Source organism: Elephas maximus, chromosome 25, assembly GCF_024166365.1.
Source record: "Elephas maximus indicus isolate mEleMax1 chromosome 25, mEleMax1 primary haplotype, whole genome shotgun sequence".
Lineage (NCBI taxonomy): Eukaryota > Metazoa > Chordata > Mammalia > Proboscidea > Elephantidae > Elephas > Elephas maximus.
Genome location: NC_064843.1, coordinates 37,591,436 through 37,616,315, shown reverse-complemented (window position 1 = coordinate 37,616,315; position 24,880 = coordinate 37,591,436). Strand labels below are relative to the sequence as shown.

Below are 24,880 nucleotides of genomic sequence, written 5' to 3'. Positions count from 1 at the left end.
GGCCTTGGCCAGGCCCACAGTGACCACCCCCATGGGCCTGGAAACCACTGAGGCCGCATCTGGTTTGGATTACACCAGGGCTGGTGACGCTGCCTTTTCCTGTCTGGGTCCAGTGGCCTTGAATTCCACCGGCCACCTTGGACCCAACAGGGCAGTGGTGGGAAAAGATTCAGCCAGGGACAGGGCCACCCCGGGGGTGTGAAGCAGCCGGGGCTGTCCTGAAGGATGTGCCCACCTGGGCCAAGCGTCCATCCGTGCAGCTACACACACCTGTTCTTACCTCCTTCCTTCACTCTCATGGCCCATGTGCCAGGCACTGTACCAAGTGCTTCCCATGTATTAACTTATTTCATCGCCATCAGAGAGTGGATAATTTCATTATCTGCATTTCACAGATGAGGAAACTGAGGCACAGGGAGTTTGAGAGGCACGGCCCTGGCCTCCCAGCCAGTAAGTAGTGGGGTAGGGATGCAAAGCAGGCGGTCTTCTGATACATGCAGTCACTTCCCAAATCTTTGTTGAACCCCATCTGGGCCTGGCCCCAAGCTATAGCCCAGAGATGAATTAGTCATGGCCCCCGACCTCAGAGAGCTCACAGCCTCTGGAACCCTAGTGGGAAGGTGAGAATCAAGGTGAAACTGGATGGTAACCCAAGAAACTAAGAGGATACAAAGGAGACATTAACCCCTACTCTTTCTCTCCAGAAGGAGTGACATCCAAGCTTAGACCACAGAAAGACTAGGGGTTTTCCAGATAGAGTGAGGAGTGTGTCCCAGGCAGAGGGAGTTGCATCTCCAAAGACTTGGAGCTGAGAACAAGCGTGTCTTGGAATATTCCAAGAGGCCTTTTGCATAATATGAAGCAGGAGATAAGTCTGGAGAAGTTAGCAGCAACTTCAAATGCCAGCCTACTTCAGGGCAATAGTGAGCCATAGAAGGGTTTTGAGCAAAAGTGGGACATAGTAATATCCCTGCCACCAGGGAGATCAGTGAATGGGGGAGAGAGAGAGAAGGTGGGGAGACCAAGAAGAGGCTGGGCTGTGTCTGTCTGAGGGGCTGTAAGAGCTGTGGGAGTCCCTGAGTTATGCGAATGGTTACCATGCTTGGCTGCTAACTGAAAGGTTGGTGGTTTGAGTCCACCCAGGAGCACCTTGGAAGAAAGCCCTGGCCCTCTACTCGGGAGAAATCAGCTACTGAAAACCCTGTGGAGCACAGTTCTACTCTGACACACGTGGGGTCGCCATGTGTTGGAGTCACCTCCACCGTAACCGTTTCTAAGAGCTGTGGGAACCGGTGGAGGTAGGCAGATCTCACATGTCTAAAGAGTAAGGTTGGGGTCCAGGCCAGAGAGAATGAAGTTCAAATCTACTTATTTACCCTCTCTGAGCCTCAGTTCCTATCTGTAAAATGAGGTAATAATAGTACCTGCTTCCCAGGGTCAATGTGAAAATTACTTGGGGTAATGTAGGTAAAGTACCTGGTACACGCTGCTAAGCTTATGCTTGTTCCTTTATTTCTTGAGCCCCTACCATGTTCCAGACACTGTTCTAGGTCAGGACAAACAGTGACTAGAATAGGCAACAACCCCCATCTTCATGGAGCTTCATTCTACATATTGTTGTGGTTAGGTGTCATCAAGTCAGTTCTGACTCACAGTGATCCTATGTCCAACAGAACGAAACACCGCCCGGTCCTGTGCCATTCTCACAATCGTTGCTATGTTTGAGCCCATTGTTGCAGACGCTGTGCCAATCCATCTCGTTGAGGGTCTTCCTCTCTTTTACTGACCCTCTACTTTACCAAGCATGATGTACTTCTCCAGGGTCTGGTCCCTCCTGATAACATATCCAAGGTACATGAGATCAAATCTCGCCATCTTCACTTCTAAGGAGCATTCTGGCTCTACTTCTCTCAAGACAAATTTGTTCATTCTTCTTGCAGTTCATGGTACATGCAATATTCTTCACCAACACCATAATTCAAAGGCGTCAATTCTTCTTCATTCTTCCTTATTCATCATCCAGCTCTCACAATCATATGAGATGATCGAAAATACCATGGCTTGGGTCTGGACCACCTTAGTCCTTAAAGTGACATCTTGCTTTTTAACATAAAGAGGTCTGTTGCACTAGATTTGCCCATTACATTACATCCTTTGATTCCTTGACTGCTGCTTCCATGGGCGTTGATTATGAATCCAAGTAAAATTAAATCCTTGACAATTTCATTATTTTCTCTATTTATCATGATGTTCCTTATTGGTCCATTTGTGAGGGTTTTTGTTTCCTTTATGTTGAGGTGTAATCCATACTGAAGGCTGAAGTCTTTGATCTCCATCAGTAAGTGCTTCAAGTCCTCTTCACTTTCAGCAAGCAAGGTTGTGTCATCTGCATATCGAAGATTGTTAACGAGTCTTCCTCCAATCCTGATGTTCCGTTCTTCTTCATATAGTCCAGCTTCTTAGATTATCTGTCAGTATACAGAGTGACTAAGTATGGTCAAAGGATACAACTCTGACACACATATTTCCTGATTTTAAACCATGCAGTATCCCCTTGTTCTGTTTGAATGACTGACTCTTGGCCTATGTACAGGCTCCAGATGAGCACCATTAAGTGTTCTGGAATTCCCATTCTTCACAAATTTACCCATAATTTGTTACGATCCACATAGTTGAATGCCTTTGCAAAATCGATAAAACACAGGTAAACACCTTTCTGTTATTCTCTGCTTTCAGTCAAGATCCATATGACATCAGCAATGATATCCTTCATTCCATGTCCTCTTCTGAATCTGGCTTGAATTTCTGGCAGTTCCCTGTCAATGTATTGCTGCAACCATTTTTGAATTATCTCCAGCAAAATGTTACTTGTGTGTGATATTAATGATATTGTTAGATAATTTCCGTATTCTGTTGGATCACCTTTCTTTGGAATGGGCACAAATATGGATGTCCTCCAGTCGATTGGCCAGATAGCTCTCTTCCAAGTTTGTGGGCATAGATGACTGAGCACTTTCAGTGTTGCGTCCATTCTAGACACTGGAGGGCAATAAATGAATCTCGAATGTGTTGGGTGTAGGGGGTGGGGAATGTTATGGCTGGAACAAGACTGAAGGAAGCGAGGGAGTAAGGAGCTCTGTAGTGTTAGTGGAAGACTATTCCAGGCGGAAGGAACCACAGTGCAAAGGTGGTAAGGCTGGAATGGAGTGCGTCAGGGGAGGATAATAGGAGATGATGTCATCACGCAGATCCTTGTAGGCCATGGTAAGGACCTGGGCTATTACTCTAAGTGAGACAGGGGGCCCCAGGGGTTCTTTGAGATTTAGTCAATGGTCAGTGGATGAATGAGTGACCATGATTCCATTCATCCATGCAGCAAGCTTTTTTTAAGGTCTTGCTAGGTCCTGTGGGGGCGCAAATGATTTGCTCTCAGCTACTAACTGAAAGGTTGGCGGTTCAAATCCACCCAGTGGCACTGAGGAAGAAAGGTTTGGAAATCTGCTCCTGCCAGATTACAGCCAAGAAAACCCTGGGGAGCACAGTTCTACTCTGAAGCACGTAGGGTCATCATGAGTCAAAACTGACTTGACAGCAACAGGTTTGGTTTTTTGTGTTTTACAATATGCTTGTCACTGAGTGAGGGAAGTGGATAAAATGAATGAGGCTGACCCAACCCCTTCCCCCAGGAACCGTACATTCTAAGGCAGAGACACAACAAAAGGTGGACACACATACAAATGCGTACTTCTACTTTGCAACAGGTGCACGTGAGGGAAACAAACAGGATGCAGAGATGGAGAGTAACCTAGAGGCAGCTCCATCAGGTAAGGGGTGAAGGGAGGCTTCTCTGAGGAGGTGGTATTTAAGAGGGGCTCTGGACATTGAGAAACAGCCAGCCAGTGGGGAGAGAGCATTCTAGGTGGAGGGAACATCAAGGCAAAGGTCTAGAGAGGGAAAAGAAACTTGTGGGAGAAATTGGCAAAGAAGGTTCAACCTCTCTCATTCACGCCTCAACGAGACCAGGTGGCCTGAGGCCAAGGTAAGGAGGAAGCAGGAAGGGCCTTTCCAGGGGGCACCAGACAGAGTTCTGGCCTCCAGTCTGTTTTTAGCCTTCTGCCCCACCAGCCACCTCCCTGAGTCACCACCCAGTTACCAGCAGGGGTGGAGCAGGAAGTTAGGCACCTCTGGACCTGCGGCAGGGTCACTCCTTCCCCCTACTGTGTCCCCAAAACACACAGTGGCTGAACATTCCCTGAGGGTAAATCAGGTTAAGGGGACATACCAGGAACCCAAATATTTTATTAGAATTTCCATGTCCCAGACCCTGTTGTGAATACTTTACAAATATTAACTCATGTAACCTCACAACACCCCATGGGGCTAGGTACTGTGAGTGTTCACATTTTACAAATAAGGGAAAAGGAACACAGAGAGGTGAGGTAACTTGACCAAGGTCACACAGCAAGAAAGTGGTCGAGCTGGGATCTGAACCTAGGCAGTTGGCTCCAGAGCTTGTACTCGTAACCACTGCATAAGATCGTCTGACAGCCTGGCCTACAGCTTGACGGGTGCCTGTGTGGGGAGTGGATATTTTGGCAGGGACCTGGATTCCTGGGTTCCATACACTCCCTGCAGGCATACGTGCCAGGCTGGCCAACACCGCCTCTCCCTTCTTCCTCATCCCTGTGGCAGCCTCGGAGCACCTGCCCTGCTGTGGGTGAGGGTCTCCCCACCTCTGGCCAGGGCGGTGTCTGGGGTGTGGGAAGGAGTGTCTATCTCTCTGGGCTGTGGAATGCCAAGAACCAGGGAAGGAAGTGGGTGGGCGGGTGAGCAGGCGGGGAGATAAGATGGGGGGGGTGGAGGAGCCAGGCAGAGGAAGGCCCAGCCCTGTGGGTGGGGGTGGATAGTGGGGGCAGGAAGTCCTTGCCACCTCGCCCCAGGGAAAGCAAAGAGCAGAGAAGCAGCAGGTGAAGAACTTCCAGACAGTCCTTCAGAGCTGCCAAACGGTGGTGAGAAGGGGCTGCCTCTGTAGGCGTGGGCACCCTTTTCCTGGGTGCGTGTGAGCAAGCCGAAACTGACACCCACTTGAGGTCATAGAGGGGGTTCAGAAATCAGGAGACGCCTTTTCAACTCTGCTATTTCAAGAATCTGAGCTGCTGTGATTAAAAACCTCTGGAATATTCTGAACGTCCACCAATTCTACCATTTTAGGATTTGCCTTCGGAATTAGAAGTCTGTAGGAGTCCCTGGTGCAAACGGATAAGCGCTCAACTGCAACTGAAATGTTGGCGCCCAGAGGCACCTCAGAAATGAGGCCTGGGAATCCGCTTCCAAAAGGTCACAGTCTTGAAAACCCTATGGACAGTTCTACTCTGCACACATGGGGTCTCCATGAGTTGGAATAGGCTCGACAACATCTAATAACAATAACTCTGTAAGGCAGCTCAGTACCTTTCTGCTTTCTAACCTGTTGAGCGGAAGGGGCTGAAGTTCCTGGAGACAGACACACCTCCAGTGAGGAAGGTTCCCGAAGCAGTCAGATTTGATGGCCATATACAGTTAAGGCAGCAGTGGAGGTACGATGGATGGGTTGAGAAGAGAATTCGGCTCCAGCTTTGCTGTGTGGCCTTGGGCATGTGGCTTGCCTTCTCTGGTCTTGGTCTCTCCATCGGTGCCAAGGTGCTCTCTCTGGGTTGACCCAGCTTAAGCATTCTGAATCTCTACTTGCCCCCTCCACCCCCCTCCCACACACACACCAAGGTGGGGGTGGCCAGGCAGGAGCCAGAGAGTGTCTGCTGGTCATGGAAAGAATGTGAGGGCAGGAGGCCCAGTGGGTGGGGTCCCCGGGCTGGGCAGCTAGCAGAGGGCAAGATGAGATCATGGTGTCTGGGCCTCCCAGCCCAGCACCTCTGGGCCTGGGCCCTCCTTCTGGCCATCCCCTGGGTCAGACCCTCCCGTGGGACCCAGACCCAGAGAATCCAGCTGCCTAGATCCACCCACTGGGTTACCGAGTGAAACCAAGGCCCAGAGAAGGTGGGTACTGGTCCAGGGTCACACGGCAAGTCCAAAGCAAATGCTGATCCCAGGGGTCCTCCTTGGGGAATGGATGTGAGGGGCTTGTCTTCATTTATTGACTATGTTGCGGGGCCAGAGAGGGTACTGAAGCACAGAGTTGAGCCTGCGCACCTAGGTGTGGTTGGCCCTTTTGCATGTTCCCCCAGAGTAGAGGTAGGTGGACAGGGGTCTTGGCCTTCCCTCCAAGCCTCCATCCCAGTTCAAATGCCAAACCTCCTCAGTGGGTAGGCTGGGCAGGATGCTGGGGACTGCAACTGCAGAGGCCTGGACTCCCCCAGCCTGGCCAGTCCTCAGGGCACAGGCTGGGGAGGGACTGGGGTCACCAGGTCTGCAGACACCTCCTTCCCTGACCCAGCCAAGAAAAGAAATGCTGCCCCTCTGAATCTGCTTGTCTTTGCCTCTATATAACTGTCTGTCTGTCTACACCATTCAGACACACACACCCACCCCTTGAGGCATACTGGCCTATAGGAGTACACACCCCAGTACTAACCCACACATGAGCCCCCCTGCCAACACCCCACACACACAGGACATCTGGCCCCTCCCTGACCCATGAAGCTGCCCAGATGAGCCAGGACAGACCCTCACTCCTTCTCCCCTGCTTGGTGGGTTCCAGGGTGGGGACCAGCAGGCATGGTGGGGAGGAGCCCCCCGCTGGCCAGGCAATTTCCCAACCCCTTTGGCGGCAGTGAGCCCCCACCCGCAGATCCCTGTCCACCCCAGCCTGGAGTCTGTGGGAACCAGACAGTTTCGGGCTGTCCAGCCGGCTTGCTTCCTCCCAGGCCCCAGGGGACCTGTGAGGGAGGAGGGAGCGGCAGAGGCAGAAGTTAGTGGCCGCCTGCCGAGGGAGGAGGGCCTCTGGGAAGGACCAAGCTGCCCGATGAAGGGGCCCTATCCCCTGGGTGCCCAGAGTCCTTTTTCACCTCCTGGGAAGGAGGCCCTCTAGTCCCCCAGATGTCTACACCGAAGACCAGATTGGCGATGCCCCCAGCATCCCTGGACCTTCTCTTCTCTTCCTATACCGCGATCCAGATGGGAGGACTGAGGCTTGGAGGAAAGGAAGCCATTTGCCTTGGCTTCTTCTGGTACTGGGGCGTGTGGGGCAGTGAGATTCCGGGTCTCTATGTCTGTTCCTCTGGCAGGGGCCACGAACACCCCCATTTCTCCTGCCTCCACCCAAGAGGCAGCTAGAGAAGGTCAAAGGTCAGGGCTCAGTCAGTCTTGATCTGTACCCAGAACAGCCATGCTGCCTTCCCCATGAAAGAAATGCTTTCTTAAAGAGTCACCAGGAGACCTCAGAGATCTGGGAGTTCAGGGGAGGCCCCCCATTAGAACAGGGGACCCAGGAGAAGGAGCCAGGTGCCTTTTGAGCCTTGGGTTCCCTGCCTGCACAACGGGTTGCTGTTGTTGTTAGGTGCTGTCGAGTCGATTTCGACTCATAGCGACCTCAAGTGACAGAGTAGAACTGCCATATGGGGTTTCCTAGGCTGTAATCTTTATAGAAGCAGATCACCAGGTCTTTCTCCCGAAGAGCCTCTGGGTAAGTTCAAACTGCCAACTTTTCTGTTAGTAGCTAAGTGCCCTTAACCATTGCGCCATCAGGGCTCCTATACAATGGGTAAACACAAAACCAAACCAAACCCATTGCCATTGAGTCGATTCCAGCTCAGAGTGACCCTATAGGACGGAGTAGAATTGCCCCATAGGGTTTCCAAGGAGCACCTGGTGGATTTGAATGGCCAGCCTTTTGGTTAGCAGCCATAGCCCTTAACCACTACACCACTAGGGTTTCCATACAATGGGTAGGGGGTGCCTTTTGAACTCTGGCATTCTAGGACTTACAAAAGCCCTCTCTTCTCTGGGGTCACTGCCTACTCTGCTCTGATTTTGGTTCCCACCACTGTGTGTTCACTCAAACTGCAGGTTGAGGGCTGGAGGGCCAAGGTAGCTTGCGTGGTGTCTAAGAGCATGCCTTTGGAGCCACACAAATTTGGATTTGGATTTCTGTTTGCCACTCATTTGCCACCTGGATTTGGAGCTAGTGACCCCCAAACTCTTTGGGCCTCAGTTCCTACCACTATAAAATGGGGCTAACATTTCATACCACACAGGATTTGGTGAGCTGATACATAATAAGCCCAGGAAAGAATACCACAAATGGTCACAGTTCTTAGGACCGCTCATAGAGGGGGTGCTGAGTCACAGGGTTCGGGACTGGAGAATCAGCCCCGCAGGCCAGCCCAGCCTCAGCCCTGGCAGGTCTCTCTCTTGGTTGCCTCCCTCCTCTCCCTCCCCCATTCCCTCTTCTCTCTCTTTCTGGGAAACTCCCTAAGAAAGTCCCCAGCAGGAGAAGGCTTCGTGCGGGACATTTCAACCTGGGGGTCCCTGCCCCGCCACACACCCCGCAACCACCACCACCACCACCCCACAAACAGCCAGGCGTCCCCGCCCCCAGCTCCCAACCATCCAACAGGCTGACCTTCATCATCACACTGGCTTTATTGGCCCTGAGAGCCACAGAGTAAACCCCAAGGGGCCCGTCTGCTTCCCCTCACCCCCAAGTTTGTCCTGAGGCCCTAGGGGCCTGGCCGAGCTTTCACTGCTTCCATCCTGGCTTCCTGGCCTGGCTGTCCTCGGCTTGCCAGGGTTAGGTCCTTCAAGAGCTCTCCTGGTCCCAGAGTCAGGCGCAGCCTGGCGGGTGGTGGTTGCAGGGGTCCTGCAGGGACTGCCTGAGACCAGGTTGTCTTCACTCAAAGAAGAACATTCCTGGCGTCCGGTATAGACAGGGGGTCAGCCCCAGTGGGTAGCCGGGACCTCCCTGGACAGGGAAGCTGCCTGCAACCCAGGGTTCTTTAGGGTCAGCTGGCAGGGGCAGTGGGGCCCGGAGTGAGGCTGGAGGGGTGGGGGATGCAGGGGAGGGGGCTGCTGAGGCCAAGAGGTGCTCAAGGCCTGGATCAGCCCCCATGCAGAAATTCAGTGCCTGCAGCCGGCACTGGTAGCTGTTCCCAATACCTGCCTCGGTGGTCAAGATGGGTGTGGGGGTCTTGTTGAAACCCTCAGGCTCAGAGAAGCCGCCTGGGAAGCCAAATGCTGGGCATGGGGAGGGCGACGTGGCCGCAGGGAGCTCCCCTGGGCCTGTCTGCTTGGATGTGGGCATCTCTTTGGGCTCTGTGGGCAGCTGAGGCCTGGCATCAGTGGTTGCTGGGCATATGCTGGCTGGCAAGGCCCCCACCAGACCCCCAAAGCTTAGGCCCTTGGGCTCTGGCAGCTCGGGTGGGAATGGGCACTGCCTGCCAGTTGCAGCGTCAGGAGCTCCTGGGTCCCGGCTGGTCATTCGGAGGGGTCCACGGCGGGTCTTGGCAGGGCTCTTGGCGCCCTCAGCCCCTGCCCTCCTGGTGAAGCGCCGGCGTCTGCGCAGGAAGCTGCCATGCTCGAACATGTCGTGGCAGTCGGGGTCCAGCGTCCAGTAGCTGCCCTTGCCTGGCTTGCGGTCATCACGGGGCACCTTGACAAAGCACTCGTTGAGCGACAGGTTGTGGCGGATGCTGTTCTGCCAGCCGGGCCGATTGTGGCGGTAGAAGGCGAAGCGGTTCATGATGTAGCGGTAGATGCCGCTAAGGGTGGCCCGCTGGCCCGGCGAGCTCTGGATGGCCATGGCAATCAGTGCTATGTAGCTGTAGGGCGGCTTGGTGGGTTCTGCCGCAGGGCCCAGGGGCCCAGGCAGGGGCTGTTGCTGCATGCCGGCTGGGCTGGCGGCTGCTGGGACCACAGGGGCCAGGCACTGCATCCAGGGCTGGTGTCTGGAGCAGCCTGCCCAGCCTGGTTAAAAGGCCTACTGGCCCAGCCTCCCAGCCTGGAAAGGCAAAAAGGGGTGGGTCTACCAGGCTGCCCTCCCTTCCTCCTGGGTCCCCCTCCCCCAAGGCCCAAGCAGGGAGGGCAGGAGAGGCTGGGACTGGGAAGCTGTGAGCAGCTGCCAGGGGTGAGATGGGAGGGAAGGGACTGAGACCCTCAGCCCACATGTGCTGGGTAGTGGTGGCTGGGGAGGGACAGGATGTGAAACTGAGTGAGACAGGGACAGAAACCAAAAGAGATGGAGAGACCGAAAGAAAAAAAAAGACAGACAGAAACAAAGAGAGAGGCAGAGACATAAAGAGAGGGAGAAATAAAAGCAGAGATGAGACAGAGACAGAAAAAAATAGTCAGAGACACACAGAGAACCAGAGAGACACAGAAAGCCAGAGAGAGAAGAGAATTAGTACACAAAGAAAGTTAGGGTCACTGTGAGGGACAGAGAGAAATAAAGAAATACACAGAGAGAGACAGGTACAAACACAGGGGAGAGGAAGAGGAGGAGGGGGAGAGAGGTGTGGATGAGAGCCGAGTGAGGTCCAATCTGCTGGGCTGAGCTGCTGGAGAACTGGTGATCCCAGGCTGACTGAGAAGCACACCAGGGGCCTCTCTGGTTTCCACGCCTAGTTCCCTTTCTGTCCTCTCCTCCTCACAGGCCTGTGGTCTCCTTTCTCCTCTGCACAGCGCAGAGCCCTGGGGTCCCACTATTCCCCGGCCTCCTAGCACTGGGGTGCATCCAGGGAGGGGCACATAGGCTGGCTCTGCTGTAGCCCTGGCGCCCTCTAGTGAGTGGTGTGGGGAGGACAGCCAACTGGGCAGAGAGCCCGCCCAAGATGTGGTCTCAAGCAAGGCCCCCCCTCCACCCTGGCTTAGCCTCAGTTTCCTCATCTCTAAAATGGGGCTGGCCTCTCCTCAGATCACCAGCCTGTGGTGAGGAGGCAGCAGGCTCCCTTACACAGAATCCAGTGCTCTCAGAGAGCAGGGGTTTGGACACGGCTATGGATTCACACTGTGGACTGAGCCTCCCCCAGTTCTAGCCTTGGACTTGGGGTGCAGCGAAGCCTAGGACAGGCGGTCAGACCCTCCGGAGGATGGAACAGCCTCTCCCCCACCCCATCAAGTAACCAAGTCAGTGCACAGCTCTCAGAGGCCTGAGGTATGGCAGGTAGGGCCCATGACCCAGGCCCTGCTAGAGGAGGGGCATCACTGAGCAGTTTCTATCGGCCATCACAGTTTCCCTTGCAGCTGTGAGAGATCATCCAGCAATTTAAAATGAATTGTCATAGGTGCTATTTTCCATAGATAGACCCCTGCACCTACTGTGTGCCACTGTCTGTGCCAGGCCAGCTTCCCTCCTGTCTTAGTCATCTAGTTCTGCTATAACAGAAATACCACCAGTGGATGGCTTTAACACAGAGAAATATTTATTCTCTCACAGTTTAGGAGGCTAGAAGTCAAAATTCTGGTGTCAGCTTCAGGGGAAGCCTTTCTCTCTCTTGTTGGCTCTGGAGAAAGGTCCATGTCATCGGTCTTCCCCTGGTCTAGGAGAGCTTCTCCGCTCTGCTCCAAGGGCTTCTTTCCTGGTGTTATGAGATTCCCAAGTCTCTCTTCTCGCCTCTCTTTTTTATATCTCAAAAGAGATTAATTTAAGACACAACCTAGTGTTGTAGATCGAGTCCTGCCTCGTGAACATAACTACCTCTAATCCTGCTTCATTAACATCTTGTTGCTGTTGTTAGGTGTTGTCAAGTCAGTTCTGACTCATAGCGACCCTAGGTACAACAAAACGAAACGCTGCCGGTCCTGCGTCATCCTCACAATCGTTGTTATGCTTCAGCCCAATATTGCAGCCACTGTGTCCATCCATCTCTTTGAGGATCTTCCTTTTTTTCACTTACCCTCCACTTTACCAAGCATGATGTCCTTCTCCAGGGACTGATCCCTCCTGATAACATGCCCAAAATATGTGAGACGTAGTCTCGCAATCTTTGCTTCCAAGGAGCATTCTGGCTGTACTTCTTCCAAGACAGATTTGTTCATTCTTTTGGCAGTCCATGGGATATTCAATATTCTTTGTAAACACCATAATTCAAAGTCGTCAATTCTTCTTTGGTCTTCCTTATTCACTGTCGAACTTTCTCACGCATATGAGGTGATTAAAAATACCATGGCTTGGGTCAGGCGCACCTTAGTTTTCAAGGTGACATCTTATCTTTTTAACACTTTAAAGGGGTCTTCTGCAGCAGATTTGCAATGCAATGCGTCACTTGATTGCTTGGCTGCTGCCTCCATGGGTGTTGATTGTCGATCCAAGTGAAATGAAATCCTTGACAGCTTCAGTCTTTTCTCCGTTTATGAGTGTTGATTGTAATGACGTTGACCATTTACAGCATAAACGAAGGATTTACAACACATAGGAAAATCACATCAGATGGCAAAATGGTGGACAATCACACAGTACTGGGAATCATGGCCTAGCCAAGTTGACATACATTTTTGGGGGACACAACTCAATCCGTAACACCACCCTTCTCTACTTACTCCTTGGGCTACCCTTGCTCCAGGAGCCTTTGCAGCCTCTTTAACAAATGAAGAATCTGCAAAATAAGTCAACCACAAAAGGGCAAATACTGTATGACCTCACTTACATGAGATGATAAGAATAGGTAAATACACAGGAACCAATGATTATTAGTGATTACTTGGGGGCGGGGGGGAATCATTCTCTGGGAGGTAGTGAGTTTACGTCCATGGTGCTGGGAAAATTGGCATCGATTAGGGGTAATGGTTACACAACTTGACCGATGTACTGTTGTACACCAGAAAAAGGGCAAAATGACAAATGTTGTTATATGTAGTTCTACAACAACAACAAAAGAAGATGATGCAGTTGCCGAAACTACTTAGGTACAGCCACACACCTCACGGGCTTAGTTCTCTTGGTTTGAAGGTTTAGGGTCATGGCTTCATGGGCCTGTCCAGCCAGTTAGTTTAACATTATTTTTAGAGTTTCTGTTCTACCTGCCAGTTTGGTAAGTAGTGCCTGGGGCCTTAAAAGCTTGCTTGTGGCCATCCAAATTTACAACAATTGGTCTCTGTTTGCCTGGAGCAACAAAGGAAGGAGACCCAGGACCCACAGAAGGAACTAGACTGCAGGTCTAGTTGCCTCCGTGAACTACTATGTCTTTTGTCATGAGACCAGAACTGGATGGTGCCTGGCTACCATTACTGAACGTTTTGATAAAGGACTCAATAGATGAGTCCTGATCCAAAGGGGGGAAATGTGGAGTAGAATGTCAAATTTCTTATAGAATCCAGACTTACTAGACCCATTGAGGCTGGAGGAACCCCTGAATCTGTTGCCCTGAGAAAATTTTTGAACCTGGAACCAAAATTATTCCCTGAAGTCACATTCAAACTAAACAGCAGTTTAGCTGAATTAGTAAAGAATACCTGCCTTGAACATTATGCTTTTTAAAAGAATTACCTGTATCGATCAAACTGACCACAGTAACTCTAAAGCATAGATGGATAGTTTATGGGGCAGTGAGTCTGAGTCAATGGTGGTAACACAATATGGGTAGAGGTAATGAAAACAGTGACACAGCACAAAGGATGTAACCAATGTTATTGAACTGTACATGTAAAAATTATTGAAGGGTGTATGACCGGCTGTGTATTTTCACTAAAAATAAAATAAATATTTAAAAAAGAAAGAAGTGAAGAATCTGAAGCTCAGGGAAGTTATTTGCCTGAGGTCACACAGCTAGTAAGTGACTGAGCTGGTATTCAAACCCAGGATTCCATGATTCTTTAACATTACCCGTTCTAGGTATGGGGCGGAGGAGGGGGACTGTCACTGGGCCCCAATGGAAAACAGGCTGAGAGCCCCAGAAGCGTAGGGGCCATGCTATTTTGCTCTATTCCCAGTGCCCAGGCAACTGGTTTGTTGAATTAATTAAAAAATAGTGATCCGATTGACTTTTTTCTCCTGTTTTTGTTGTTGTTGTTAATATATATACAACACAGCATTTGCGAATTTAACATTTCTGATGGACGTTTGTTGTTTGTTGAATCATGCCTTCCGTGCTCATAAAAGTGACCAATTAATGCACTGTTAAATGAGATTTATTAAGTTGGCATCTGTAAGAGAATTCCTATAAATAAACTCACAAATCAGAAGAGGGAAAAAAAAAAATCTGTTATTTGGGGTGGAAAATAGTTGCTTTACTGACAAGGCAGGGGCAACTAACTTTATGGATTCTTTACACTTTACTAAGATCAGCAGGGCCTGGGGAGGGCTGGATGCCTGGCTCCCACTTCGGCCTCTGCTTTAGGGATGTGTCTTGGGGCCTGCTTCAGTTTTCCAAAGCCAGCACCAGTAGGCTGTGGTTCAGTGGTTAGAGCCCAAAGCCCAGTGTTCAGGCCAAGTTTGGAGACATCACAAATAAAGAAAGGAGAATAGTAGCAGGTGAGTGGAAGGGTCTGGAAACTCAGAGCCCCTTAGCGGGCAGGCAATTTAACTACTGGTTGGCTCTACTGTAAGCAAGCCACCAGTCTAATTACTGGTGGACTCAGCTTTAAGCGAACTGCAGGTGAGGCCTGCCCTAAGTAAAAAGCTAGAGGCATCTTGGGCTCTCAGCAGGAGATGGAGCTTCAGGCCCAACCAGCCTCATAAAGTCTGCCTACTCCCATGTTCCAGGGCTCCACCGAGGCTGTGGAAAGGTTGAAGGCAAGGCTGAGACGGGCTTCTGCTGTTGCCACCTGGGAGGCAGATGCAGGCAAGCCCCAGGTCCACTGGCTCAGTAGGGCAGGGCTGGGGTGGGTAGGTATCCACGCCCTGTGGGAGGCTGGCTTTAGGGCATGAGAGGATGCTTGGCCTGCTCAGGGCTGGCTCAGGTGTGTCAGCAGGTGGATGACTGCGTTGGGGATACCGGCCTGGCCACCTAGGCTCTTCGAGTGTAGGAGGAGCTCACGGGCGAAGACTGGCTCCACCTGCGGGGGCGGGGGGTGGGGTGGCGGGGAGGGCGATAAGCCGGCCCTCTCCGTTACCAGCCCTCAACCTCCCCGCTGGAAAGTCACAGTCCAAGTGACAGCCCCCTCCCCACACCCATTTCACAGGCAGGGACAGGAGGCGGTGCTGGGTCTGGAGGGAGCGGCAAGCCACCCATGCAGAAGGCCTGGAAGGTGTGGTTCTCTGCTGGCGTCCGGGGTGACTCACATGGGCCATGATGAGCCGCTCCTCCGGCTGGCCGGGAGGGCCCGGGTACTCCTCACCAAAGCACAGACGGATCTGGTACTCAGGTTCCGGGTGGCCGTCCCGCAGGTGGGCACACAGTTCTATGGGCATCGAGTCTATGGGGTCTGGGCCAAGACCTTGTGCACACCTTGTACTCATATCCCGCACGCATGTCCTGTGAGCCCATATCCCCACTGTGAGCCTGTGCCCTATGCTCACCTCCACGTCGTTACACCCACCCCATGCCCACTGCCACTCACCTATGCTTATTTTGTGTCAAGTGTCCCTGGTGCTCACTCCACGCCCAGCACCCCTATACCAACACGTGTGCCAAAGTCCCATGCTTAAGCCCACACCCAGCACCCCAAGCCTGCCCTGTGCCTAGGCCCCATATGCTTAGGTCCATCTCTGTGCCCAGTCCTGCTGATGCCCATATTTGTGCCCACTCTCATTGCTTCTGTGCCATGTCCTTTGTTTTTAGGCCCACTCCATACCCAGCACCCTGAGGCCCACTCCCGTGCCCACATCTCGTGTGTCCACTCGACCTCTATGCACGTTCCTTCGCCCGCCCCATGCCCAAGGCTTCTGAGCCCGGCCTGTCGACCCCGGCCCCCCAGCGGCCCGCCTGCCCCTCTCTTACCCGCGAGGAAGCGGCGCGTGTCCAGCAGCTGGCAGGTGCGCTCCCGTTCCAGCTTGTTGGGTCGCGCGCGGTGCGGGGCGAGAGGACCGCGCCAGTACACGCGGCCCTGGCACAGGCGCTTGGCGAATACTCCCTCGGGCGCCACCCACAACAGCACGCCTCGCTCCAAGTGCGGCAGCAGGCGCTGCAGCGCGCGGGCTCCGGGCGGCGGCTCCGGGAAACCAACTTGCGCTATGCGCGGCTGCGGTCCCAGCAGGCGTGCTGCGGCGGCGGGTGCCCGCGGGCTCAGACGGCAGCCCTCCGCCGTGCGCGCAGTGGCCTCGCGCACTAGCGCCGCGCCATAGTACAGCCGCACGTGCAGCCAACAATCTGCGGGGACCGAGAGGGGGCGCACGCCGGCCGGCGTTGGGGGTGCCGGCTCCCGCCACCTCCGCCCCATTCTCCACTTCCACAGACTATCTACCCCTTCCACCTCCCTTTCCCCTACCCCCTCCTCCGAAGGCCCCCACCTAGGAAGTTTTGGGCGGTCTCTCCCAATCAGGGACAATAAAAATTATAATAGTAGTGGTGATAACGATGGTGATAATAATAAACAACAGCAGCTTCCAGTATAAAGGGACTGGTGGTTGAGCTCCGTGGTTAAAAGTGCAAGCTCTGGGATCATCTCTGTATTATGGAGGCAGGGACACCAAGGCCCTCCCAGTCCTGACCTCTGGGATCCTAAGAGCTTACTCCCGGCAAGTAAATGATAATACAGCAGCGGCCATGTGAGGAAGCAGTAGTAAGGTCAATGGTTAGGGCTGTGGGCCTGCAGCCAGACCACTGTATTCTAATCTATCACTGCCACTGAGGAGCTGTGACTTGTGACTTGTTAATAATTGTTCCAGGGTTACGAGCTGTGTGACCTTAGGCAGGGTTCTTAATCTCTGTGTCGCAGTTTCTGCATCTGTCAATGGAGATAGTGGCAGTACCAATCTCACGGAGCTATGGGAAGCGCTTAAAAGGTTGTCTGGCAGAAACTAAGCCCTCAACAAACCTTAGCTGCTGCTGTTGTTATTGGGAGTCTGGGCTGGGCGCTTTGGGTGGGAAGCAGGGGCTTAGGGGAAGGCATTTAGATTCCCTACCCGGGTTGCTGAAATCTTCGGAGGGGGTGGGGCTCCAGGAGGGGGCGGGGTCCTGCGCCTGGTACCCTGGAGGAGGAGAGGAAGCAGGTACCACCACCTCATCGGGGGGCCCTTGGAGAGGCAGCAAGAAGGCCAGGTGGGTGAGGCGAGTCCGTCCTTACTGTGGTCAGCCAGAGGGCTTGGCAGCAGGGCGGCTGGCGGCAGGGAGCCTTCCTGGGCCAGCCTGGAAGGCGACTCCTTGTCCTCATCCTTTGCCGTTAATCCAGAGCAGTTCTGAGCATGTAAAGAGAGGACCGTGAAGGTGGGAGAGGAGACCTGTGGGTGACAGGAGTTCCCAGATGGTCCCCACCGGGGCACAGGGAAGTCTGGGAAGACTGAACACCGACTGGGTTGATAGGATCTTTGAGGTTTCAGAGCACAGGACTGCCCCCCCGCAATATACATATACACACCCGGGGTGGGGGGTTTGTGAAGAGAGAGCTGACGTGGATGTTGCTGGTGATGGGGTCAGAGATAGAGCTTATTGCAATAGGGAGGGAAGTGCTGGGGTGAAGGAGGAGATGGGGAAGAGAGGTGAGGGAGCTGCAGAGGCTAGGAAGAGAGTGATGAACTGATGCTGATAGGGTACTAGGGACAGTGGAACGGAGCCAGCGATGTTTGGGGGGAATGGGAACAGAGCAATGAACCATAGATGATGGGGGTAGAGGTAATAGGGGTGATACAGACAAAGTGATGGAGCTGGGTCTGATGGGGTGAATGGGGATGGAGTGAAGGACTCAAGGGCGATGAGGGAGAGGAGATGAAGGAGGAGAAAACAGAGTTAATGGAGACAGAGTGATGGAACTGAAGATAGTGGAGGTGATGGGAACAGTGAGGGAGCCAGAGCTGATGGAGGTGAAGGGAAGAGAATGATGGAGCTGGAAGTGATGGAAGACACGGAGTAGAGATAAGAAGAGGTAGAGCTGATGGGAGGAACGGAGAAGAGTAATGGAAGGGAAGAGGTAAGTGATAGTGCCGGAGATCATAGAAACAGAAAGGCTAGGGCTGATGGCTGGTTGGGTGAGGGGTGACTGGGTCATGAGGCTGCAGGGGCCAAAAGGACACACCTACCTGGTCTGTTCTGCAAGCCTGTCCAGTCACTTCCCCAGGTGGCTTCTGCTGGCTCAAGGAAATGCCCTCCTCTTCAGGGAGAGCACAGGCCTTGGTCACTAAATGAAGCAAGGGACAGCAAGGGACTGGATAGAGTAAGAGTCAACTGAGGTGACCCCAGACAACAGCACCTCAGCACACTGAATGACCTCAGGCAGGGCCTGCCTCTCACTGGGCCTCCGTTATCCCTTTGTCAAATGGGGAGACTAACTAGATGGTCTAAGAATCATTCTAATTTAACAGCCCGTAAGTTTAAGCTCAACGTCTACCTTTTCCCATTTTACAGCTGGGCAAAGTAAGGCCTTTATTGCCCAGAGAACTGCCTGGGGCCACTACCTCCAGGGTCAAGATGGTACCTGGGTTATGGGTGACCTCGGATACAATCCGGTAGACCTTGTAGGGGTTGGAGATGTCTAGCTGGCTACGCTCGCGCACCTCACAGAAGTCAGCACTCTTGTTGAGGGCACAGCGGAGCCGCGTCTTCCAGGTAGAGGGGTCCTCCTTGTCAGCGCCTTCCAGGTGCTTGCCCTTGTACACGGCCCAGGCCTAGGGGTGGTTAGGGGTACTTGGGAAGGAATAGCCTGGGCTTGGGGGCTGGGGCTATGCAGAGCCACCTTGCCTCCCACTCTGTTTCTGTCCATCCATCCATCCACCTATCCACCTATCCAACATATTCTTTGAGCTCCTACTATGTGCCAGGGGCTGGGAACTGACTGGAGAACAACACAGACATGGTCTCTGCCATCAAGGAACTCACAGCCTAATGGGAGAAGACAAGTTAATGTGGATACTACATTCCAAGTTACAGATTGTGATAAATGCTGGAAAAAAATAAATAAGGATATGGGATACAAAATAATGGCCTCGCTAAAAGAGGGTGACCAGAGATGTCCTCTTGAATGAAAAGAAGGACCCAGTGTGACAAAGAGCTGGGGGAAGGGTGTTCTAGGTGGAAGGAACAGCAAGTGCAAAGGCCCTGAGGTGGGAAGGAGATTAATATTGAAGGCTGGAGCAGAGAGGCCAAAGGGGAGAATAGTAGGAAATGTGTTGCTTCATTTATCGCACTCAGGGCTGAGGGGGTTATAGCTGATGAATTGCACTCAATTCATTGCTCTCAGAGACTCCAGGCCTTGTGGGTGACATTGGCACGGAAATAGGAAAGCCACAGTTCCTATGTTGATGTCACTTGCTGGAGGTCAGACTCTGGGGCTTAATTTCTTCATCTGTCAGCTGTGCTGATAATACCTCACCTCACATGGTGATGGCAGACGTAAGATGAGCGGGTATACGTAAAGTGCTTAGCACGGCACCTGGCACACAGTCAGTGCTTGCTTATTGCAGCATTTATTCACTGTATTAAGGATATGCTAACTGAAAGATGATAGGGTCATAGGGCACAGGGCACTATCACTTCAGTGTGGGGCCAGGGACTGTGCTGAGGAAGGCTGCCCAGAAGAGTAGATGCAAGAATGAATTCCATGATGAGAGGGATCTTTGTTTTGTTCACTGCTGTGTCCCCAAGAGCCTAGAATGGTCCCAGGTGCACAAGAGATGTTCAGTGAATATTTGGGCTGGGCCTTGAAGGATGAATAGGAAGTGGCCAAGTGGAGCAGAGGGCACGGTGTGAGCAAAGGCCTTGAAGCACGGAAGGACATTCAGAAGACATTGAGCAGCCTGGTGCGTGCGGCTGGAGCTGGGACTGTGTGTCTGAGGGTATGTGTATGTGGTGTAAAGAAGGGGCAGAGGAAGAGATAGGTTGAAGTCAGATCATGAATGTCCTTGAAGGCCAAGCTTTCTCCTACGGGCTTTGGGGCACCAGGAGGGTTTGAAACAGTGGTGGGTTGAGGAATGGATCACAGCGGCTAGAAGGAAATCTCCCTCCTCTGAACAACAGCACATAAGTCTTAAGGGCCAAGCCATGCAACCACTCATTCAACACTTATTAGCATCTACTGTGTGCCAGGCACTGTGCTTGGTGTCACCATCTTTAAGCAGTTCAGTCTGCTGGAGGAGACAGGCTCATACAAGGTGCTTAGAGTTCGGAGGGAAAGGTGTTCCACTGGGGGAAGGAGAGGGAATCAGGTCTGATGTGGGAGAAGCACTGAATAGGAACCTAATAAATGCATTAAATAAATGAATGCTTCAGAGACGGCTCTTGAGGACACCTTTAAGCTAGGGACAATGGGAGTTGGACAGGTGAGGAGGAGAAGGTTCCAGACATAGGGACCAGCATGCGCAAAGGTCTAATGATGAGAGAGAAATGAATCATTTAGAAACTGAAATAACAGTCAGGCTGGTTCTAAAGTTGGAGCAGAGAGAGAGAGTGGAGGAGATGAGCCCAAGGAGGGGCAGTTCACACAGTGCCTTGAGGCCATGGCAATGTATTGGGACTTTATCGCTAGGGCAATGGGGAGCCAAGAAAGGATTCTGAGGAGATTGGCATTTCAGTCCCTCCGGAGGACTAAGATGAGAGTAGATGCTGAGGGACAGGGGAAGCAGGGAGCCGATTGAGGTCACTGCAGCTGTCCTGATGAGAGATGGTGGAAATGGGGCCAAGTAGATGGACTGAAGAGCTGTTTTGGAAGAAAAATCAGCAGGCATTCTGTTCTCTTCCTCCCTTCACAAGGGAAGGAGATGTGAGGCTGGAAGAGGGGGTAAGCAGCCAGGGTCCAGGTGTCTGGCTCTGGAGTCTGGGTGGCAGATGGTACCATCTTTCATGTTGGGAAACACAGAAGATTGTGGGAGCAAGCTGATGAGTGGGGATGAGCTGAGTTTGAGGGGCCTGGGGGCCATCCAAGAGACAGCTTGGAGGGGAAGCCTGGGGGGCTTAAGACTCCACGCTGAGGCCATGGAGTGGAAGAATGGGACAGTAGGACAGAGGGAGAGTGGGACAGTGGGACAGAGGGAGAGGTGAGTGCTGGGAGCCCCAAAACAGGTGGTTGGGGGAGGAGGCTTAGATGCAGCAGCCAGGGAAGTAGGAGGAAAATGAGGAGCGGGAATGGGGGGCAGGGGTGGATAGAGATTCTGGAAACCAACTTTAAGTGTTTCAAGGGGGAGGGAGGAGGTCCAGACCCACCCAGGGATCAAGGAAGATGAAGCTGCATCCTGGGGTTTGGCAACTAGAGACATTAGCAGGAGGAACAGAAATCAGACTGAGGGAGAGGGGGCTAGGATAGCGATGAAGAGGAGACTCTTCCGGGGTGCTTCACTCTGTGAAAGAAGCGGAGAGGAGGCCAGAGAAGGGGCTGGAGGCTGCTGTGGGGCTTGGGGTTGTGGTGGTGGTCTGATGTGTGCTTGGTTATTTTTCGCTGCTGGGAGAGATTGCAGAGTTTAAATGTCGGTGGGAAAGGAGCCAGTTTGGAGGCAGTTAGTGACTACCAGGAAAGGAGGGCATCACTGGGGAGGTCACTGAGAGGGGCTGGTGTTGGGAGCACTCCCTAAGGGCTCCCAAGCTGCAGGTTGGCGGCTTGAAGGTAGGAGGCTGAAGGAATTCCCCGTCGTGGTGCCTAATTGCCCTGTGGAGGGGCAGGAGAGCCCCCCTGAGAAGTGGGTCACACAGCCGTGGCTGACTGTTTTTAGACGGTGTCTGGGGGTCTCCCATATATGGTGAGCACGACATTACCTAGAGACAACTGAGGCCTAGGGGACGAGCGAGTGGCCCAAGGTCACACAGCATGCCGGTCGGTCTGGACTTTGGGACCACGCCGTTCCAGAGCCAATGCGCTGAGGCCAGGCGTCCCCCAGCCCCCTCCCCCTTACCCTGAAGAGCGCAGCGTCCCGCTGCGCCTGGTAGCCCTGTTTGGCCGCGTGTTTCCATGGGATGCGGAAGATGGTCTTGCCCGCGTCTTCCCAGCACAACCCCGCGTAGCGCCCGCTCTCGATCTGTGCCACCAGCCAGTCGCGGAGGCGCAGGGGACCCCCAGCCCCTGCCATGTGGACCTTTTCCCTTCCTCCTCCCTCCAGGAATCGCCGGCCGTCGGGGACGTAGAGCGCGGGGGGCCAGGTCCCGGGCGCACAGCCGCTGGACCCGAGCGCGTCGTGGGGCGCTGGCCCACCTGGATGGCGCGCGAAGACGGCGAAAGTGAAAGTCTGGGCGGGTAGGTTTCGCTTTCCTTTCTGCCCCCTCCTAAAGGCCCTTTCCTTTCGCCCCTCCCCGAGACAGCGCGGCCGTGAGGGACGACTGGAGGCGCCCTGGGACGCCGAGACTGGTGGGAGGGTGTGGGGTGGGCATAGCTTGGATTCTGCCTCGTCCCTGCACCTGTTCTCTGTTCTTTCCGGCCCATCCGGAAACGTATGGGTCTCTGTCCAGGATCTGGACTATATAAAGCTTGGAAAGGCATAGTGCTTCTCAAACTGTACCTCCTGTCATAAAACGGGGTCACTGACTAGCTTAAAATGCACACTCCTGGTCAGAGTTCCCCCACAGGATCCTGATGTAGGTGGTCCATGTGCCACACTTGGAGAAATAGCTCCTGAGATTTTGGGGGTCCCCACCTCCTGGCCACTCACTACCAGCCCTTTCCTGCAGCATCTAAAGTGGCTCTTACAACAGCACGTGAGGTAAATGCAATGACTTATTGTTCAGGAAACTGAAGCACAGAGAGGTTAAGGCCTTACAGCAAGGTCACAGAGCCAGGTGGGTAGGGAAATCAGGATTGGAACCTGGGTCTCTGCCCCCATAGCCCAGGAGCCTAAGCTCTGCCCCACACTGCCTCCAGGGACTCCTGGTGCAGTCTAGTGACCCCCTTTGAAAGTATAGGTACATTTTTTCACATCTATGCATTTTCTGTGGTTTGTACCTCATTAAATTGTCAAGAGAAATTTGGAAGAAGTCAGGTAGACTAGGCTACTCCACTCCTTGCTGTGTACATGGGGAAATTGAGGTTCGGAGAGTGTGTGCACTGCAGTGAGCACACAGCTGGGCACCTGGCCACCTGTGGCCAGAGGCTGGTAGCACTCTCCTTCATGCATGCCAATCAGGTGGACTTTCTGTGTGCCCCTATATTCCAGGAGTCACCTGGTTCTGACACTTCCACTGTCAAAGCCAGGATTCGAACTCCGACCTGCCAGCCTCCAATGGGGCACACATCCTTCCATATGATTAAACGCCAGAGCGACAATTCCATCTAAGCAGGGGTCTTGAGTGTGTTGGAGGATCTCTTCATTTTTCTAGATGACAGAGGGTTGTAATTAAGAGGGTGGGTCTGCAGCCCCACCACTGGCTAGCTGGTGACCTGGGGCACCAAGCTCAGTTTCCCTGTCTGTTAAATAGCAGCACCTACACCATAGGATTGTTTGAGGATTAAATGAGATGCAAGTAAAGTGTTCAACCCACCAGGAAACTTAACCTGTCTCTCTTCAGGACCTGGACTGTTGTTGTTGGAAAGGCATGGTGCTTCTCAAACTGTCACTTCTATAGAAATAGGGGCAGTGACTGGTTTAAAATGCATAGTTAAGTGCTCAGTAAATGAGTGGTATTATTATCGTTGTTGAGTCAGAGTGTCGTGAAAGTCATGCTGGAAGGGTGGGGTGGGCATCGGGAAGGACCTGGAACATCAGGACAAAGCACTCTGTTTTGTCCCATAGATGGTGCAGGCCGTGGAGGTTTTTAAATAGGGAAGACATTATCAGAAACAGAAAGGTTTTAAACCAGATGGATCACGGCATCTTTAACCAGCCAAGAACACCTTCAGCGTCCAGCACCGGGGCAAGTCCAGCCGCCTTGCTTTCCTTCATACGTGCCCCCACCTCAGGGCCTTCTCACTTACTGTTTCCTCTGTCTGGAATATTTTCCCCAGATACCAAAATGGCTTACTCCCTCACCACCTGTCTTAGTTATCAGTGCTGCTGTGACAGAAGGACCTCAAGTGAATGGCTTTAACAAACAGAAATTTCTCGGTTTAGGAGGCTAGAAGTCCGAATTCGGGGTACTGTCTCTAGAGGAAGGCTTTCTCTCTGTTGGCTCTGGAGGAAGGTCTTTGTCTTTTTTGAGCTTCTGCTTCTGGGCCATCTTCATGTGGCTTGGCGTCTCTCTTCCCCCATCTCTGCTTGCTCTCTTTCATGTTTAATCTCTTTTATGTCTCAAAAGAGATTGACTCAAAACACACCCTCCATTAATCCTGACTAATTAACATAACAGAGACAACCCATTCCAAAATGGGATTATAACCACAGGCATAGAGGTTAGGATTTACAACACATATTTTTAGGGGACAATTCATAAAAAAAAAAAAAAAAAAAACATGGTTTTGGTTTTTTTTCAATCCATAACACCACCTGACATATTTTTATCTGTTCATTGACTCTCACTCACCAGAATGTCAGCAATCTGAGGGCATAACTTTTGTCTTGTTTTGCGCATTGCTGTATCCCCTGTGCCCCACACAATGCCTGGTACACAGTCGGTGCCCAGTGTTGAATGAGGTTAGGGCAGCAGGTGAAGGTTATTTCATCTACCTGCCGACCTCCAGCTCTGCAATCGGTACTTCCCAACAGCACTCAGCACAGTGCTTGACAATAATAAGGACCCCATAATGCTGCAATGGAGCACTGGTGGCACAGTGGTTAAGCGCTACAGTGGCTAGCCAAAAGGTTGGCAGTTCAAACCCACCAGCTGCTCCTTGGAAACCCTATGGGGCAGATCTACGCTGTCCTATAGGGTCTCTATGAGTTGGAATCGACTCAACGGCAGTGGTTTTTTTTTTTTTTTTTTTTTTTTTTTTTTTAATTCTGCAATTAGGTTATAGCTATGTCAGTCCCCTTGCAACTTCAGGCTAATTTTAGTTTAGGAAAAACCAGCTC

The 24,880-nt window shown here is 52.5% G+C and overlaps 2 protein-coding genes across 2 annotated transcripts; both read right to left on the bottom strand.

The window, feature by feature from the left end:
• Nucleotides 1-8,563: 8,563 nt before the first annotated feature.
• FOXS1 (forkhead box S1) lies at nt 8,564-9,900 on the bottom strand. Its single transcript, XM_049869786.1, has one exon. The coding sequence runs from the start codon at nt 9,863-9,865 to the stop codon at nt 8,825-8,827; it is 1,041 nt and encodes a 346-aa protein (XP_049725743.1). The 5' UTR covers nt 9,866-9,900; the 3' UTR covers nt 8,564-8,824.
• A 4,128-nt stretch (nt 9,901-14,028) lies between these two features.
• On the bottom strand, nt 14,029-22,055 carry LOC126067676 (interferon regulatory factor 4-like). Its single transcript, XM_049869784.1, has 8 exons — nt 21,839-22,055; nt 18,436-18,625; nt 18,041-18,138; nt 17,092-17,203; nt 16,931-16,996; nt 15,807-16,175; nt 15,149-15,267; nt 14,029-14,922 (listed from the first exon to the last, which is right to left on the bottom strand). Exons 1-8 carry the CDS (start codon nt 22,010-22,012, stop codon nt 14,812-14,814), a joined length of 1,239 nt encoding a protein of 412 aa, XP_049725741.1. The 5' UTR covers nt 22,013-22,055; the 3' UTR covers nt 14,029-14,811.
• Between the last annotated feature and the right edge of the window lie 2,825 nt (nt 22,056-24,880).